Genomic DNA, 19,979 nt, shown 5'->3' with positions numbered 1-19,979 from the left:
TTCACTTTGAATACACAAAGGCGTGTCTAATACTAAAAACCAACTGCTGAGAAAATGTTACTCTAAACACACTGCGTTACCATGGTTACTGACACTTAACTGTCATTGTTTCAGTGTGAAGGGAGAACAACACAGAAACGGTACATAAAATAACAGATTATGGTGAATGATTTCCTTAGAGTTAGCTGGGGAGTTAGCCTGCTGCCCCCCCGCCACCCGGCCCGGATAAACAGATGAGAACGGATGACGGACTGAGAGTTTGCTAAAATATAAGATATTCTGTACTCGGCGGCTCACGTTACCGCAGTGTTTAACGGTGGTATAAGTGTGATGAGGTTGATCCAACCTTGCAAAGTGAAGCGATGTGGTTCCTTAACAAACAAATTAAAGGCTTTTAATTTCTATAACTTATTTAAACTCCACATTTATTCAGATGAAGGCATTCCAATTTTTAAGTCCAACAAGTGTCTTCCCCATGTTGAAAAAGTCGGATCTGTACATGACTTGAAAGTCAGGTCTGGAATTTTACTTTGCACCCAATAAGGGGAAACTCTTGAGTACGAGAACGATGGTGAATGCTGCAAATTCTCTGAAATCATTCGTACATGCCACTTAAGACCAAATCTGTTCTGAAGCAAGCGGTTCCTGCATAAGGCCCAAAGTGTAGGACTGTGTGTGTGTGTGTGTGTGTGTGTGTGTGTGTGTGTCTCTCAGAGTTTGTACTCACACTTGACCACGTTCTCAATGTCAGTGGGGTCCTGTAGGATCTTGGACAGGCCGTCCAGCAGCATGGCGGCCTTGCTGTAGCGGTAGGCTATATCTTCTGTCTGCTTGAACATCTCATCCAGAGCTGCTGACTGAACCTGACAAACACACACACACAGCATCACATTAGGTTGACCAGTATAGATTATAGCACTTTACTGAACATATCGTTTGAAAAACCTGGTGGAAATGATGAGAATCGATACCAGACTGATTGCAGTCCTGTTGTCTCTTTAAGCCCTAAAGATTCTTGGTGTCTGTACTGTGTGTGTCTGACACTCACCATCTCCACAGCCTGATTGTAGATGAGCTTCTCTGCGGTGACGCTGTTGATTTCGTCCACAAAGCGCTGCTTATCGGAGAAGAAGTGGTTGAGTTTGTCAGTCAGCCGCCGGCAGAGGGAGATGCAGCTTTTGTAACGCTCATTCAGACTCTTCACCACTGAGAGAAGACAGACAGAGCGATTAGTATTTGTAAATAGACACAAGGTAAGTTTTACATGACTACAGCATCTTTCTCCTGCTGATGAAGTGGCTGAACAGCAGATCTGCCCTCTTCTCTCACCCACAGTTTCCAGTTTAATGCAGTGGACAAAGGTTAAGTCAAGTAATGGGAAAAGAAATGTCCTTACCCTGTTTGACAGCACTGGAAGGATTGAGTTTAGTTGATTTAATCTGAGCCTTGGCCATATGGAGAGAGGAAGCCAGGAGCTGAGCTGCCTTCATGTAGAGCACCAGCTGCTCCACCTGCCTGTAGGGGGCAGCACAAGTATGGTATATAAAATACTGCAGCAACACCACAGAACAAAGAGCCTCATCAGACTGCAGGATATTAGTGATTGAATGAGATTATCAGAGAGTCAGGCTAGACTTGAGTCATTCCTTACCCCCACTCTTTGCTGAGCTGGCTGATCTGGTCCACAACCACACTGTCCTGGGGAGGGTAGAGTGAGGCGGCCGACAAGCCAAGCTCTGTCCCTCCAGCTCGCACTGCCGCCATCTCCAGGACGCAGTCGGTGAATGAAAGCATCATCCGTAGGTGCATCAGAGTGTCTGTATGCTCACGCTGGAACAGACAAAGATTACATGTAAAACACAAAAGAAGAGTAAAAGAGGATACCAGTGAGTCTTGCAGTTGTCTAATTGATCCAATTTCCTGTTAAGTGATGAGAAATAGACACCAAACATTTGACCTCACACCCCCTCACCTCCATGAGGGTCTCCTCAGGCAGCTCCGGGGCTTCGAATGTGATGAATCCCTCCAAGCTGGGAGGGGAGGTCCCATAGGGGACATAACGCAGGCTGCTGGGTGCCCCCTCATTCCCAGGGACTACCTGCCCGCCCCCAAAGCCTGCCGGAGGCGAGGTGCCCAAGGCCATGCCTGGAGGAGATCCGACATAGACCCGCCCGCTGGTGGAGCACAGGGAGCCGGCCGAACTGTTGGAGCCCACTGAGAGAAGGACGAGGAGGGGAGAGCGGAGGAACGTGAGATCAATACAACACCTCTCAAGCCTTCCTGCTTCTAACTGTTAATAGCTTATTTGCTCGCATGCTAGCTCAGCTCAGGGTAAGGGTCCTTACCTGAGGTGGTGCGTGGTCGTGTGCCCAGGTGGCTGCAGGTAGGAGGAGTGCTGCTATTGGGCGGGGAACCCACGGTGAAAAGGACAGTACGAGGACTCCCTGACCCGACCTGGACCAGCCCACTGGGACCTGCAGGGGCTTTGAGAAGAAAGGAAATTCAATTGTTTTCATTCTCTGTCATACACTATCAAGTAACAGAATCATTCTGACTGTATGTTTAGTCAGAATACAGACAAGACATTACTAATTCCATATATTTACTAAATGACTGAAGTAGGGCAACCTGTGGTAAACTGTGTGTGCAGCAGTGCACTCATACCTGTGTCCATAGGTCGCTCTGTGTTCAAGCTGTCATTGCTGCCCTGATAGGCCTGTCCACCCAGATTGATTCTGATTGGCTGCTCAGACAGACGACCTGTACTAACAGACCTGCAGGGAAACACGGATAACGTCGTCAGCACAACGTCAAGCAGCAGACAGAGTGATGTCACATGGTAGAGAATGGACGTGGGGGTCAAAGTAATACAAAGCGGTGCACTAAGCTAGTGCCCTTTCCCCTAAACACAAGTAAATATACATGACATGAGTGACGTATCAAGGGTCTGAAACTTATCAAAACCTGGAAATGAGCACATTTGGTTTCTACAAATGTCTTCATTCTTTATGCCAAGAAAGTACAACAATTTAGAAGCATTCAATGATAGACCCAGAAATGTGTTTTGCCTGCATAGAAATGCATCTGAGACTAAATTGAGCCGGTGTGGAACTAAAAGGCTCCATTTATACGCAGCAAAATAAATAAAGTAAGTAAGTAAATAAAATGACATTTCCAGGAACTCTTGTGTCAAGTCCAAAGTGTCACATTACTTTTCATTCTGTCCCTACATGAGTGTACTACTGATAAAACTGTACTGTAAAAACTGAGTATAATGACTAGACCAGACCTGATAGCCATCACTAATCTATCAGAGTAACATTACTGAAGGTGGAAGCTGAGATGGATGCAAAAGTCCTACCTGCCGAAGGTCCTGCTGGCCTCAGGGGCAGCTGGGCGTCCGGTGAGGTACGGGCTGCAGTGGTGGGCACAGATATCCCGGGCATCTGCCAACGTCTTAGTGGGCACGGGGCTGTCCGCCAGCGCCATCAAGTTACAGGACGCCTGCGTTTTGGGAATCTTGAACGGCGCCGAAATGGTCTGAATGGGAAAAAAATGAAACTTAAACAACTTATATTTTAGTTTATTTGGTATTGATCATCTGCACACTTGATAACACCTGCACTCACCTTAGTCGGGGAGCCAATGATGGTGGGCAGCGGGGACTTCTGCAGCCAGTCGTGCATGCGGGGGGAGGAGCCCAGGAGCTTGGTGGGGGATGAGCCGAGGTTGGCCGGTCGGCCGAGCTGAGGAGAATGACTGCAGGAGGAGGAGGAGGAGGGCTGAACGGGGTCTGATAACTGCTTGTGGAGTTTCTGCCTGGTCTGGTAGACCTCGGTGAGTGTGGGGGCACTCTGGAGCCGAGCCCCCAAGAGCTGAGAGGATGGGACGGGGGAACCTAGAGAAGGCAGAGGGACAAGATTAGAGTTCAGTACAGGTTAATGTTCCATATAGTATGTAGTAGTATAATAAGCAACCTGTACAGTATTGAGGGACTGGTGACACTCTAATGAGCTCCGTCACACAGTTTCTACCCAACCAGTGAAAGTACATTAGCCCTGAGACTTTCCACAGAGACATGGTCATAAAATCTGCTTGTTTGTATGACTTTTCAAATAGGGCACAAAGTACTGTTGTCTGGCTGAGGCCTCATTTCCGACAGCTAACTGTAGCTTCCCTCTTTTAATAAAATGGTCACCATGACAGCAAACCTCGTTACACAAACAGTGAAGAAGTTGTAAGACGTCAGCAGTGTCAATATAGACTTTTAAAAATACCATGACTCGTGGTGATTCATGCGACGACACACAGGAGGGAATCAAAACAACAACTCCTTACTGCAAAATGTAAATGTCAGTGCGTCCTATCAGTGTGTAATTAAATTTTTTTTTGCAAACTGTAACCTACAATTTGCTTCTTTGCATCCATGTGATACATCTTACGCACTCCAGCTTTGAAACTATTATTTCAGGGTGCTTTAATACCCTGCGTTTGTTCCAATTTATGCTCCATTTCTCTTTAATTTTAACTGATCACCATTTGCTGTTTCAACAACCCACATTCCCCACAGGACCGTATAAGTTGAATCCTATCTAAGTGAACAAGCTGGCACAGTTAGATGTGGGTTAACCAAATGACCAGGACAGCTGATGTGTTGCCTTGTGAACTGACCTCCAGAGGAGCTGCGGCTACGAGGCTCATGGTTCTGCAGGTGACAGCAGCAGTGACCCAGCTGCTCCGGGATGGTTCCCACTGTAAACACAAACATCGTTATTATTTTTATTGAAAGCTTCTGGACAAGTCCAACTCATGTCTGGAAGGGGTTATTAAAAAGCTGCTGTGCTTGGAGACATGTCTGGACGTGTCCTTACCAAGAGGTGACGGGGAGTAGGGCCGGGAGCTGCCAATGGAGAGACGTCGGCCTACAGTCTGAGGGACGTCTGCAGAGCTGGGGGAACCCGAGCCCACCTTGGGAAACCCCATAGGACTAGTGTTGGATCGCCTCACTGTGCCAGACCTAGAAAATACAAACACACATCATAAAAAACATAAAGTATGTACATAGACTATCCCAAGTGCAAGTAAAATTCATTCCGTTTTCAGAGCCATGAGGAAAACGCTCCTTCTCAATCAACTCTGGACTAATTCAAAGAGTAATTTATACATAAGTACATGAATACAACTCTTGGGTTCATCAAGGACTCAGGTATTTAACTACTCTCTCTCAGGTGACTTCTTTCTTCTCCCCTTGGCTCATTTCAGCCAGTTTAGCCAGTCAGTAATACTGGTTTGGCTGCTGAGACAAGCCATTACTGCTGCAAGTCCTGTACAAGACCTCAACACACAGAAACAAAGCATGTGTGGCAGCATTTGTATGAGGCTTTTTTCCCATCTTTATTCAAGAGTGTGATCTTTCAATTTGAGAGCATGGCTGATTGATTTCACGTTCACATTTTGTAATGCTTTCCCTCAAAACCCTGTCCTCACACTCAAATAGCCCATGCTTGCGCTTGGATTTGCTCTGCTTCTGCTCAGACTGTATGCTTGCACACAGATATATTGTTGCTTGCACAGATTTTGTGCGCCCCAGCTTTAGTGTGTGTGTTGACCATGGATGTATTAAGAGAACTGGATTATTATTTATTACGTTAGTTAACACTGGCTAGCAAGTTTTGTTGTTTTTTGCTCCCTCAATTGAGAATAACAATACCAACACATTAAGAAGGGCCACTGATAGGTCAAAGGGACAGAGTGTCCGAGCTCTAATCCTCCCTGAACGGACTGACGTGACAGGACGGCTGGAGAGTGGGACAGCTGAACAAAGACGCATAGCTAAGGGGGGGGGGGGGAGTGGTGAGAGGGACAGTACCTGTCCTCCAGGATCAAACCAGCAGATGTAAGCAAACCACCAGATGAACACAATAAAACTTTTAAACAACAAACACATTAGCAATACAATAGAGCTGATTAAAGTCTACAGCACCCCTTGTGTTCTCCTTTTCAGACAATAGACTGTAAATAGGAACAACAGAACTAATCTCCATATGTAACAAGGTGCCACCCTTCTTTCTTCCTTTGCCCTCCTATCTGCTTTGTCTTCACTTAAAACCACCAACAAACCCCCCCCAGCAACAGCTTGAGAAGCCATAAACAGCAGGCAGTCACTGTATCTGATGTAACTTGAGTGAAACTTTATGGCTGATGAAAGAGTTGTCAACAGTTGGCCACAAAGTTCACACCCAAATGATGAGTAAAACATTAGTCATAAGCTGATATCGACAAACAGGTGCCCATTCCAGGTGTTTCATTACTGATCACTAAAAAGGTACATATTACGCAGCATTAAGTTAGAAACATCCAGCACAAAGGGTACTTCCTTCCCCCTCAGACCCAGCAGAGGTGACTCTTACCTGGGGGAGCTGTACAGTGTGGTCGTCGGGCTGCTGGAGAGGTTCTGCTTGATGCGCTGGTAGTTGCGGATCTGGGTGGGAACAGGGATCGGGGTGGTCTCAGCCCGTGGGCTGATGGGGGTCTGTCCCGGGGTAGGCTGCGGCTGCCTGGAGGGAAAGAACGGGGAGACATGGGCAGTTAGCCAGTCCGCTCGAGGCTGCTGCTGCTGCTTCCATAACTGCAGGACATCTTCAGTGGTGTCAACACCCATAATAACATTAAATCTCCAAAAAGGCTACAGCTTGTGTAATAGCAGAGCAAGTCTAAAGTGTAGGGACTTTGTTTCTACAGCCTCGTGTTCTTTGTTTACAGGCAGGTTGAGTTGAAGACTTAAGTTTAGACTGGCCGATCATGAGGGCAGTGAGTTGGTGAAAAAGGGGGCCAGGCTTCCATGTAAACACAAAGGCAGCACCAATCAACTAAAAGCTCATCCTGCCGGGGGCAGGGCTAGAGGCGGGGCCGGCCCATGGCACGTGTGCTCAGTAGACACAGGAGGGGAAGTGCAAAGAGGCACAGCTCATTTGCATTCTTTTGTTATTCCAGAGGAGACAAAATGTTCTCGAACACAGAGTCATGACCGAGTCACCCACAGAGGGCCTTTGCTTACATATAGAATATGAAAAAAAAGAGGAGGAGTGGAGGAAATGGGTGTTAGAGAGTGGCACCAGTTGGAAAAACCAGTATTATGTAAAGATGTGAAGCCTGGGAGGGTCTAAAAGGGAGAGAGGAGGAGGACACGTGAGGCAAAGACTAGTACAGACAAATACCAGAGAGAAGTTGTTTTGTTGGATTCTGAGATATAAACCTGACCACCTGCTGTCCTTCTCCACACACTTAACACCGATCGAGAAGACGTTTGATACAGTAATCCACGAGCGAGGCTTTCTATTTTTCTCCAGGTTGCTAAAAGCTTTATTGATCCTAGCCGAGGCTTAATATGGAGAGAAATGTTGTGCGCTGTCTGTGTTTCCTTGTTAAAAAAGAGAGAAAGGGAATTTGTAGGTCAGTGAATAGCTGCTTTTTAAAGGAGGAGAGAGACTGGATCTGAAAGTCAGTTGCCTCTCCACTGACCTGGTTTTTACCCAAGCAGCCTAGGAGAGGGGGATGGGATCAAACAATTCCTGACACTTTTTAAAAATAATTTGGCACATCTGAAAGTGACCTCCCCATTTGCTGACGACGTCCTCTCTCTTCTCCTTCTTCTAATCTCTTGCTTTATTTACAATGATCATCTCTCTCCAGACATCCCGCTCTTCTCTCCATGTGTCCAAGCACACACTCTGGTCGTCTCCCTCGACTTCAATCAATTTAGGACACACAGGGGCGCAGAGGATAAACAAGGCTGTGATTTAGGAGCTCTGTTACTAAATTGCAAGGGACAACTCCTGTAATGAATTAAAAATTGGTTCTTCCTGTGTCAATGGTTAACTAACTCACGTGAGCAGTAAAGATTTATTGCTATGGAGAAAGCGGTTGAAAGAACAGCAGAGGGAGGGAGTCAACGGTTAGAGGAGGATGAGACAGAACAACAGCAAAGACAAAACAAAGACAGAGTGCAATGAAAAAAAGGGAACAGAGACGGGGGAGAGCAGTTTTGCTTGAGGCTGTTTAGACATGCAAACAGGAAAGCAGGCAGATGGAAGAAGTGTAAAGAAGAGTCTGACAGCAGGGAGGGGGTGAAAGAGTGACAGACAGCAGCAGGGTTTCTGTAAGTTTCAGGGGGCAATATATACGCATATTTAACAATTACATTTTACTCTAAGCTTAAAAAGTAAAAGATACCTGGGCTTTGGGTATCGCCCGATACAGAGTACCGATCCGATACCAGTGTTTAATTAATAAGCTGTATGCTTCACTGTGTGGAGGTGTCAGGGATCATTCTTTTATGTGTAAGTCTTCACTTAACATTGCTTTCCAAACAAATAAATGCATAGATATACATTTACTGAATTGTTATTTATTATTAAAATAATAAATTGTACACCAACAACTAAAAAAAAACTTCAAAATGAACAGGAATTACAATTGAAATGTAAACCCTTTTTAATGCAACAACAAAACTTAAAAAGCAGCAGTCCATGCCTCGACGGGTCAGGGCTGTTTTGGCGGCAAAAGGGGGACCTACTCAATATTAGGCAGGTGGTCATAATGTTATGGCTGATCGGTGTACTGTATGTATATAATTATTTGATCTGAAACTGGATTTAAGACAAACTAAATTGAGAATTAAGAAACAAAGCTTCCCTGAAGAGAGAGAGAGAGGTCAGTAAACGCTGTCACGTTGAGAGCAGAATGTGGTTGCAGTACATGTGAGCATGTTTTGATCTTTCACTACACAGCTGAGGCATACTAATAACACTCAGTTTGTCACTGCAGGCAAAATTTAAAGAGTGTGCAAGTCTATTCTTATCGCACAGCCTTCGGTGGGTCAGGTGCTTTATTTAGCACAGCACCACCTTGTTGTTTGGCTCAACGTCTGATTCAGAACCCACTCATCATGCAGATTAGGAGGTGGGCAGAAGAATTCACCAATGACCAAAGGACAGTGAGTGTATGTGATATGTGGTGTAAAGCTGTGGTGTTTTGCTGGTGGCCAGAGAGGCAGAAACAGTGAAAGGACGAAACGAAGAGGCCTCGTTGACATAAAAACACATGAAGAATAGATGATGGGAGTTTGCACACAAACACATGAACTCAAGATTGTGTGTGAAACAGAATCTGACTCACAGCAGTGTGTCACACTTCCACTGGATAGTCTATTTTCTAATCTGATTCTTGTCAACATCTACTTTATACTCCATGAACTGTGTCTGTTTAGTTAGTGACGCTGGGCTACATTTAAAAAATAATATAGTACCTGCAGCATTCACAGCGGCTTTACAGACCCTTTAATGCCATTTGGAGTTTTATATATCACCAATTTATGACCCAAATACACAATCAAAGTTAGCAACATCAGCAAGGTGATGACCCCCCCATATAACCACAACGTTCTTATATTTTTTGTACAGATTCATTTTAGAGGTGTTGGTAGGCAGGTTTTGTTATCTTTGGACGGAGCCAAACTAGCCATTTCCAGTCTTTATGCTAAGCTAAGCTAACGAATAAGAGTATTTCACACTACACCTTTTACATTTGTGTTTGCAATAATGCCTCCAACAGCTTTTTTGCTCATTGAATCAGGGTTCCTGTAGAGATGTAATCTCTCTTTCAAGAACTTCATTTCTTTGCTTATAGCTTTCAGCATGGATCCACTATGAGTCATGCTCTTTGTCACGTACATCGTGTGAGATGACGTTCGTATTTCTGTACAATATCCAAACCTATCTGGTTGATAGCATCAAACTCACCCTGCACACATGAGGAACTCAGTGGACGGCCGACGACCTGCTCCCATCGGCTGGTCATCTGAGGAGGGAGGGAGAAGGAAAGAAAAGAATGACGAAGGTGCGACAGGCTTTACTGACGTATATATCAGCAGTAATTAGGTAATTAAATGCCACTCAAAAATGCCACTCCCAATGCTCTGTGCTTTGTTCATTGTTTGAGTGGAGGACTAGCAGGTGGATGTGTGTGTGTGTGTGTGTGTGTTGGAGCAGGTGCAGACTATGAGGGTTCATTTTACCAGTCAAGAGGGTAAGCGTGTGCACAGTGTATCTATCATTTGTGCACCGATGTCTACAATTACAGCATGAAATGGTTAGCAGCTGTCTTATTTACTGGCTGTGGATTTGGTGACATGTGCTATGTGTGTTGTACTTGGCAACGTACTAAAAACCAATCAAATTACAGAAACAAAACTATTTTTAATCGACCATATGGAAGCATTTTAAGATTGGACAGCCCAACTAGTAAAATTGGTTGAGTTAGCTAATCACACCACATGCTATTGTTTTGCTATCAAAGGTTTACAAGTTATATGGGAGGCATGAGCGCTCCCTCTGAGGAAACTTTTTCTGTGTTGGGACAGAAATCAACAGTTTAACTGTCACAACAACCTTAAAGAAGCAACGCTAACATTACATAAAGGCCGACATGAAACAGAAATTACTGTTATACATCGATATCAACTGTTTCTGCCATATAGCCCAGCCCTAGAGGAAATATTTCTGCATGTTCCACAAAAGAAGTTAAGGAAGCCAAAGAGCTGATCTCCTTTTTAAATAATCAGGTGAGTTACACCGGAGTGAATTCAGGGATAAATACAACAGTACAGGATGTGTGTTGGCACTTACAGCTGTCAGTAGAGAGGTGAGGCACCAGGACAAAGTCGTCAGTGTCACTCGACGAGTTCTTACTGCTGGTGCTTCCTGCAGACTCTTTGGACAGCTGCAGGAAGTTGGGCGGACCGAGCGGAGGGGATGACAGACCATCTTCTGCTAGTGTCTGCATGTCCGGGAGAGACTGTGTGTTCAGAAAGAAAGGGAGCGGTAGAGAAAGAGGATTAAGTTGTAGTGTGCCTCCTGAATGATGCAATTAAGGCTTCCAGGCAGGGCAGTGCTAACTGTCAAACTAATGTAATCACGTTGTTACAGAGAACACTGACGTCTTGGGAAATTAACTCGCCCTGCGTTCCCACTGCCTCTGTGAGAAGAGATGTGCTACTGTGCAAAGAGATTATTATAACTAACAGTGGATTTATTAGTAGTAGTAGCTACAATGATTAAACTAGCAGTATTTATAATAGTAGAACATGAGTAAAGGGGTAAAGTGGGTTTATGAAGGGTCCATTTATTTTCCCTTTTTGGACACCATGTTTCACTTGTCAGGACCTGTTTGCACTGAGAGAAGCAAGCAGGCACAATATGAGCACAACAGGGAGGAATGGCTAACATCTTATTACTTTTGTCACAGTGTAAGTGTAATCCCCTTTGATTGAGGATTTATAAAGTAATATCAGACTCACAGGAGGGGAGTTGTAGCGGATGCATGGGGAGCTACCACAGGAGCTGTCCGTCACTGTCGCGTTGGAGGCGCTGGGGACCGGCACCGGACACGCTGAGGGGAATAAATATAGACCATTAATCATGGTTTCAAGTTGAAGGATGTGAAAGTGTAGTACAGTAAGTTATCTTGCTTGGGAATGTGACCTTTGTGCTCACATTTTTTAATGGTGGGTGACGGCTCCAGGAAAGGATGGCTAAAGAATGCGTCTGTAGAGTGAGGGGTTAGAGGGACACAGCAGTTCAGAGAATCAGAATATGTATCAACCAAACCTGAACAATACATTTATCATTCGATGTTTAAAGACATTGCTACTATTGTTACCACTGACCAAAGTCCATCCTGTCTTTCTGATTCCTCTGCAGCAGCCCAAGCAGAAGGTGGCCAAGTTGTTGGGATGTCTCCCGTGGGATGCTGGGTAAAGAGAGCATGGGAACATTAATACCTTGTTTTCTTGTGGGGTGCAAAAACAACTATATTACAAGTTCATTGCACGTCACACTGCGCGAGATGGATCTAATAAAGGCTTGGTCACAATCTGAGCGAGACCGTACAACATTCATTTTGAGGCATGTCAGATGATGCTATGGATGCATGGTGAACTGTAGGTCTACGGTGTAACGAGAAACGAGACTCAGAGTCTACAATCATCAATACAACACATGCAAGCAGAACCATGTCATCCTGCTGCACTGGTCTTAAAGATTGCACCACAATTTTTTCTCACAATTGTCACCTTTCATGTGGGATAGCCCAAATCACACACTGTAAGAGGAGCGTTAAAGCAAAAGAGAAGAGAGTTTGTAACTTACATAGGTTGTAGGTTCTTGTTCTTCTCATAGAACATCCTCAGGTCTTGGGGACTATTGGCCTGAAAATATATATAGAGAGATTAGATGCACAGACACACACACATCTACAAACACAATTGTGCGTGTTTGTTGTGCATTGTATTAACCTGGAACGGTGGCTTGCCGACCAGACACTGGTAAATGACCGTCCCTATGCTCCACAGGTCGGCCTTGGCATCGTAGTTCTGGGACATGATGACCTCTGGGGCCTGAGGGAGGAAGGGTAAAGAGCCATGAGAGTTATGCAACACACTGCTATGAAGCTGACAGGTTATTTTAAAACGGCTGACCTAAGCTGCAATTCTAGACACACACAAAACATGTACAGTAAAACACACTTACCATGTACATGGGTGACCCACATAGTGTGGCTGCCATCATGTTGCTCTGGAGGTACCGTGCAAAGCCAAAGTCAGCTGCAGAATAGAAGCATGAAACCAGCCAGTCAGTACACATGTGCTATTATTACTGGTAACACAAACCACTATTGTTGGACTCTGGAGAATGTCTGGGAGACAAACACTGGGAACAGTAACACACGCATAATATTGTCTAGCACTCAAAACCGAGCTAAGACAATGATAGAAAATGAGTGTTGTCAGAAATGCATTCATTACAATACTCTAGTTGCCACAATAAGATGTTTTGAGTGTGGATAGCATAGTAGCTATTTGTTTGATAGTCAAGATTATGTACACGGAAAAGGTTTGGAAAATAAAATGATCTCTTCCATACCTAGTGCACTTTTTGTCTCTCATTCTGCTTATTTATAATATTTGGCTTTTGAATTCAAAAGTTGGACCAACTAAAGGCAGCATGACTTTTAAGAAACTGTTTTTATTGCAACTATAATTTGGATTCAATAGCTGCTCTTTGTTGTTTTTATTTCAGCCCTCTGACACAGTTACGGCTTGATCAAAAGGTGGGAAACACTACATATGGGTCACTGCAAGACACTAGATGCATAAGCATACTGATATTAAATCTAGTATGTACAACAATTTAGTTCAATAAAGGACTTTCTTTTCACCTATTTTGATGCGGATGCCGCTGATGCTGGACTTCTTGCGACCCACGTACGACAGCAGGATGTTCTGTGGTTTCAGATCACGGTGGATGATTCCTTTGCTGTTGAGGATGCGCATGGCAGCAGAAATCTGCTGGAGGAAAACCCTCAGTGTGTCTTCTCTCAGTGTCCCCTTTGCTAAAGAAGAGGAGATAAAGAAATGATTAGAACTGAATGTAAACAATTTACTTTTGTTTGTTGACAAGTAAACTCCACAGGGCACCTTTAAGCAAGTCTGCTCATTAAGATGCACCTTCTAGCCAATTGTTTTCCTGGATAACTGTCTTAAGGCTGACCTATTCTCATTCAGGTGCTTCCTGCTGCCCTAATGAATTAATGACTAGTTTCCTTGGTTTGCACTCACATGATGAAGAGTCAAAATTGAATATAATTAAAAAAAAACATGCTTCAACCAACACTCACGCAAAAACTGCTTATCAACTTCACTTGAAAGCTAATAATTATCATATTATATCAATAAACCTGAGGTAAATATTGTAAATTGAGGCGGTGAAAGTCCTATTCCCTGGTGGTAGTGAAATAAGTCTAATCCGATGTGAGACTAAGAGGATTCCTCTCTCCGTCTCTCTTTCGAGCAATTGTGATTACAGTGTAGGCATAGATCAAACCAGTAAGCTTATCAACATTAATCTAGGATTTAGGGGTTTGCTGCTCTCTGCCCACCACAGTGGACCAACTTCTAACAAGTAGTAGAATCATTCACTAGTGAATTCAGCAGTAGATGGTCGTTACCTACGTATTGTTCACAGACTTGGTGAAACATGTACTGTAAGTGAACACAGAAGCCCTCAACCGATGAGACCACAGTCACAATGACTAATAAGTTCAGTCGGATCACCACACAATGAGCCCACAGCTTTTATTTCACAACACCAGCGTTACTCAAGCAGAGACTCCTGGCCTGACCACCCCGTCATCGACGGGTCCGACCGTGACCCATTCTATAAACTGCAAATTTGGACATGGGGCAGGGACATTATACAAAAGAACAGTGATAAGGGAGCTGTTCCAGCAACACAATCAGTGTTTTTATGGAACAGAGGTGTAAACACCTGTGGTTATCTAACAGATGTATTGACACACTGCCATTCAATTGGAGGGATTTGAGATTCCAGAAGCTGACCTGACTTTAACTCTATGAAGCTATTCGCAGCAACTATAACAACACATTATGAGTTACTTATTGACTCTCTTTAGAACGTCTTTGTCAAATGGGGTGAGTTCACCCTTCTGAAACTCAAATGCTGGAGAGGACATTGGGTTCAGAAACATGCAAAATAAAACTTCCAAAGATCACTTTCACTGTCCATTATGTATAATTTCAGCTTAAGCCGACTTGTTGCTCTACGACCAGAAATGCTGACCTTTGTTATAAACTATCACAGAGGCATAAACACTGTGCTGACTGGCTCTGAAATAGAGAAGGAACCCTTTGTACAAAGCTGTAGTGGTTCCCACACGCACATCCCCCACATAGAAAACACAAATACACACAATCTTTAACATCCCCCCCATGATACAGAGTTACATTATCCCACAAACTATCCATCACACAAATGCACACATTCCCACACCTACACTCATCATAGCTGCAGTCACACAGCTTTTGCTCCTCTGCAGCATTAATAACTTTGTTTTGATGAACAACAATCTGCATGTGTGTTTGGCGGACAGATTAGTGTGATGCTTACCTTGCAGATAGTCGGCGAGATCACCTCCATTACAGTACTGTCGGGAGACAAACAATCACTATCAGCAAAAACTAAATTCAGGTTCAACGATGTCAAGCTGTGAAGCACATCTTGGTATTATGCGTGCATATGTACGCCGACAACCTCTGCTAGAGAGCAGTTAGTTCTCAAGAGGGACTGCAAGAACAGACAGACAGGGGTGGTGTGGTAGGTTAAAAGAAAGTGAATGGATAAGCAAAGACAAGCAAGACTGAATAAAGTCATCGTCCACTTCCGCTGCATAGGAATCCTCAGTGTAACAGCAACATAAAGCCCACCATGGGCTACAGTATTCCTTCGCACAGATTCTCTGGGCTCTACTAGAGGGATGAACAGGATCCTTCCAAAACATATGACCTCATTTAGTGTTTTGATGATGGTGGTGGTGGTGGAGAGCGCCGTCTAATACTTCACTCATCATCCATAGGTGTTCAATTAGGCTGAAATCTGGTGACTGCCACAGCTTATTTACATCATTTTCAAACTTGGGAAGTAGTGAGCATACGACTGGATAAATGAGACTTGGATTAAACTGCAGGAGTTGTGTGAGAGTTTGTAAACGGATGTTTTGATATAGTTTTGGTGTTGTTAAACGCGGCCCCCCATTTACTTCAATTTATCGAGACTTTTTTCTGTTTTTTGATTCTCTGTTCACTGTAGAGGCGTGTGACAACAAGTTTTCTTTATAAATTCAAGGTAACACAGGGAGAGGAATTGGTGTACAAAGTTTAAGTAAATGTTGTGGATCAATATTTTACATTTCCCGTCTCCCCTCGTTGATGATCCTGTTTGTCTCACTTCACTATGAGCTGTTAGAATAAATAGTTTAAACCTGCAGTATCGTATAAAGTAAACCAACATAAACAACAAAATCTAAGTTGTATTTTTCAATAATATTGTAATAGTGGTATGAGTTCTTTTTGTCGTCCAGTGATTTAAGAGCTGGTTTAAAGGCTAAAGCCTGGTCTAGCATACTGCAAATACATCGCTTTGCTAGCATTCTGCATACTACTGAGGAACGCAGTATGCAGTACATACTGTATACTGCGTTCCTCAGTAGTATGCAGTAATATACTGTATACTGTATACTGCATACTGTGTTCCTCAGTAGTATGTAGTAGGCGGTTTCGAATACAGCCAGAGTCAGACTACAGAAGAGGTATGCAGTTAGCTATCCATCATGTTGCAATGCTGTATGGCTGGTAAGTGAGCCATACAGCATGGCAACATGATGCAAGTTATCTGAGCCCTATTCAAACTATGCTTGTTACTTACTGTATGTTGGCATAATGCTGCACTAAATGTTGCAAGATAAACATCTCTGTCCCTTCAAACATTGCTCCAACAAATGAATTGTGTTTTTTTACCCTCCAGACTGAGTGTTCAAAGGGCACAGCATTGTCTTCATACAGTAGGGATCACACCTGGCTCAGTGCACTCATCTCTTCAGAACACTTTCATCTGATACTTCCACCAACGTTTGAGTAAGACTAGCTTTTTCCTGCTAAGCAAAACATGAGGCAGGGACATTGATTTAGCCAGACTGAGGTCCATGCTTCAACGTGCAGCAAGGACATGCCCCCCTTCAATATCCCCTAAACCATTAGCTGAAAATGGAAAATATAACCATAAAAAAATGAAAAACAGTGTTGTAAATTAATGTAACCTAGTCCTATGACAGCTGATCCAAGATTCCAAAAGATTATTGATGGAGTATACTGTAGAGCTGTCTAAATATAAATCAAAACAAGTTTTTAGGCAAAGGCTTTCGGGGAATGTGATTCCTAGAAAACAGGGGGGGGGTGCTTTCGGTGAGTAATTTAAGGTGCAGTCACGGTGCAGTCACGGTTTGTTTTCTACCCTGCAGGCATCTGAGAGTGTTGCGAAACGTGCAGAGAAAGTTGGGGAGGATGCAGAGGGTGAGGCCGAGAGAAACTATAAAAACAAGAGAGGAAAAGACTGACAGGGAGGGGGACGGCAGCAGTGGAGCACAGAACGCATGCCGACAGCCAGTGTTTGGGTTAAACCATTACATGATTTATGTCATCACTCGTGTTATTTTATTAAAGAATCTTGTTAAGTAACTAATTACTTTTTTAGAGTAAGTAACAAGGTACACTGAAAACACGAGTGACAACACATGAGAAGAGGATATGAGCTCTGACACATCAAATATATCCAGACAGTCAGACGTTTCTATACTGACCTCCATGACCAGGAACACGGAGTTGGGTGTTTCCTGGAAGATAAGGAGACACAGGATCAGTTACAGAAGCCATTTATCCTGAAGCAGTCATCAGGTCAACCACACAGCCATTAAAAAACAGCCTCTAGAAAAAAATCCACAGTACATAACATCAGTGCAGCTGTTTTTGATAAGCATGCTACCTCTGAACATGTATTTTTGACTCATGATAAATGCTATCTAATGCTTATGACACAGCTAATAGTTGAAGTTATATATGTTCACAGTCAACATAATACATTGTATAGACATAGTACACACTGGCAAAAGAAGCATGAAAAGAAAAAAAATGAAATGAAGAAAGAATCCATACAGCATAGTATCGCAATATTTTATGTGGCAATATTGTTTACACGGACATCAAGTATCGATCTTTTATTATATAAACAATTAACCTCTTAACAATGCGGCGGTTGTAGTGGGTTCAGTCTTAAAGCTAGAGTAAAGATGCTGGTATCGTATGACAATAGAAAAGAATCTATTGGTACCAAGCAGTCATGTTGTCTTGTCAGGAAGAACACTAAATAACGCTGGACTTTTTGGGGGCCAAAAACGATGGCCAAGTAACTAACTGTAGACCCATATTCACCTCGTCAAAACGCAGGTAAAGTACCAGAGTTCCCTAGGTTCTTAAAAAACTTTCCTACTGCAGCTATCTATTATCTTTTCATACTTCCATTTCTCGTAATGGAAGTCACATTGGATATACTTTAGGGCTGAAACGTTTAGTAGTCGGTTAACATGAAATTAATCGGCAACTATTTTTAATTTGAAGAACATTGATCAGAATATTGTTGAAGTTTGGAACGAATAAAACAAGGAATTTGAAGATTCCACCTTAGACTCTGGGAAACCATAATGGCCATTATTCACAACTTTTCACTATATATATATCGATAAATCAACAATAACAATAATAATCAACAGATAAATCAATATTGGAAAATAATTGTTGCAACCCAATTGTTTTTTTGTTTTTTTTAAAGAAGCCTGTGATTCTAGTTTGTGAACCAGTCAAGCAACATATGGACATTTATTTTACAGAGCCAATGAAAATACAGCAAAATAACAAACCATCCTGTACATAACATCACCATATTACTATGGTATCATCAAACGTATTACTGGTATTTATATAAAATATTGTACCTTGCTCATAATAGAAGCTGGGTAATGTAGATCAGTACAAGTTAATGGGCTCAGTGGTTTAATTGCATCAAAATGATCATATTGCTTGGGCCTACGATATATAGCAACAGATACATAAGACGAATCTCTATTGAAACCCGGCGGGGAAATTCAGTTGTTGCAGCACCACAAGGACAGAAATAAGTAGAGATGAATAGAGAAAGTAAGAGAAAGAAATAATAAGAGGTATATAAACTAAAATAAGAATAAAATAAAAAAAATATAAAAGAACATACAGAGACAAATAATTGCAAGTACACATTTTGTTTGCGGAGTAAACTGCTTGTAAACACAATGAACCGGAACGAATCAGAGTCAGATGAGTCTGGCATCAGCTTCCGTATCCATTAGCATTTCTAGCCAGCGGAACACAACAACAAAAAGTAATCCAGTATTTTTCACAGCCTTCAATATATAAACAGATACTATAGGTGACCGTGGTCTGACCACTAGCTACAGCACTGTGCCACCATGCAGGTCAACTGATGGGTGACCCCAGGGTAATGGGCTTGTTTGTTTGCTTGGTTAGTAGCTCAGTCTTTTCCAATCCTATACAGTGTTTTCTCCTCTTGGGGCAGGTGGTGGAGGGGGATGGGTCACCATTATCCATTCTGACTGTATGTTTGTGTGTTGGAGGGGGGGCCAAGTGGGGATTACATAATGAGGATGTATTCTGCAGCGCAATCTGGAGAAGAGGGGGTGAGTTAAGTGTCACCAAAAACACAGAAGTAGATGCTGGTGATGACTAGTCATCGTTACTGGAGAACATTCTTACACAATCACAAATTTGAGTCCAACGTCAGAGCAAACTGACAAATAGCAGAGACGGAGTACTTCTAAGAAAAGCTGCTGCCTGGAGAAACATTTATTTTGTTATTCAGTGTGTGTTTTGGCACTTTTGCATGTTGTTGTCTCTGGCTTGCTGCGGTTGTTGCCTAATTGCTAAGAAGTGAGATGAATTTCAAGAGGCAGGTGGTGACAGCAGCACATAGGGCAGCCTGTGTTGGTGGGGGCTTAGAGGAAGTAGCACAGTTATGAAAGTGACAACTCCTTGTTGTTTACACGAACAAATGTTTTCTAGAAGGTACTTGTTCAAACATTGGCTACATGTGAAATACAAAAAAAAAAATCGGTGGACTTCGGACATTGATGGCTCTCAGCCAAGTGAAGGCTGGGCTCAGAAACATTCCCTTGCAGCATAAAATATTCCAAAACAGCTATGATATATATAGACCCCCCCCTCCCTCTGTCATCATAACCTTGTCACACTCATGCAACATTAGAAGCTGTTTCGCAAGAATACAAATCTGCGGGCTGGACGGAAGGATGAAAGGATTTTATTATCCTGAGATATGAAAACTGACAGCACAAAAATACTCCGGACTGCCAAGAGTCCATGTGGGCCAAATCAGCACTGTGTCTGGTTAGTCGTTCAGTTATTGCGTCACATATCAGCTCCAGGAGTGGTTATGTAACTACATGGG

At 43.2% G+C, this 19,979-nt stretch overlaps 1 protein-coding gene across 1 annotated transcript in view; it reads right to left on the bottom strand.

Moving 5' to 3' along the window:
• Positions 1 to 19,979, bottom strand: part of ulk2 (unc-51 like autophagy activating kinase 2) — a 37,935-nt gene that overhangs the window by 3,741 nt on the left and 14,215 nt on the right. The window contains exons 4-26 of the mRNA XM_037774947.1: positions 17,269 to 17,301; positions 15,024 to 15,060; positions 13,276 to 13,449; positions 12,588 to 12,661; positions 12,353 to 12,454; positions 12,207 to 12,265; positions 11,726 to 11,808; positions 11,553 to 11,603; positions 11,357 to 11,448; positions 10,686 to 10,854; positions 9,801 to 9,858; positions 6,411 to 6,557; positions 4,872 to 5,017; positions 4,672 to 4,752; positions 3,630 to 3,898; positions 3,362 to 3,540; positions 2,665 to 2,774; positions 2,346 to 2,483; positions 1,973 to 2,214; positions 1,652 to 1,830; positions 1,397 to 1,515; positions 1,049 to 1,206; positions 728 to 863 (exon numbers count right to left, since the gene is read on the bottom strand). Of these exons, the coding sequence (XP_037630875.1) occupies positions 728 to 863; positions 1,049 to 1,206; positions 1,397 to 1,515; positions 1,652 to 1,830; positions 1,973 to 2,214; positions 2,346 to 2,483; positions 2,665 to 2,774; positions 3,362 to 3,540; positions 3,630 to 3,898; positions 4,672 to 4,752; positions 4,872 to 5,017; positions 6,411 to 6,557; positions 9,801 to 9,858; positions 10,686 to 10,854; positions 11,357 to 11,448; positions 11,553 to 11,603; positions 11,726 to 11,808; positions 12,207 to 12,265; positions 12,353 to 12,454; positions 12,588 to 12,661; positions 13,276 to 13,449; positions 15,024 to 15,060; positions 17,269 to 17,301 (2,836 nt within the window). The remainder of the gene's footprint in view (positions 1 to 727; positions 864 to 1,048; positions 1,207 to 1,396; positions 1,516 to 1,651; positions 1,831 to 1,972; positions 2,215 to 2,345; positions 2,484 to 2,664; positions 2,775 to 3,361; positions 3,541 to 3,629; positions 3,899 to 4,671; positions 4,753 to 4,871; positions 5,018 to 6,410; positions 6,558 to 9,800; positions 9,859 to 10,685; positions 10,855 to 11,356; positions 11,449 to 11,552; positions 11,604 to 11,725; positions 11,809 to 12,206; positions 12,266 to 12,352; positions 12,455 to 12,587; positions 12,662 to 13,275; positions 13,450 to 15,023; positions 15,061 to 17,268; positions 17,302 to 19,979) is intronic.

The sequence above is a fragment of the Sebastes umbrosus genome, chromosome 7 (genome assembly GCF_015220745.1).
Source record: "Sebastes umbrosus isolate fSebUmb1 chromosome 7, fSebUmb1.pri, whole genome shotgun sequence".
Taxonomy (NCBI): Eukaryota; Metazoa; Chordata; class Actinopteri; order Perciformes; family Sebastidae; genus Sebastes; species Sebastes umbrosus.
This window is presented reverse-complemented; position numbering and strand designations above follow the sequence as displayed.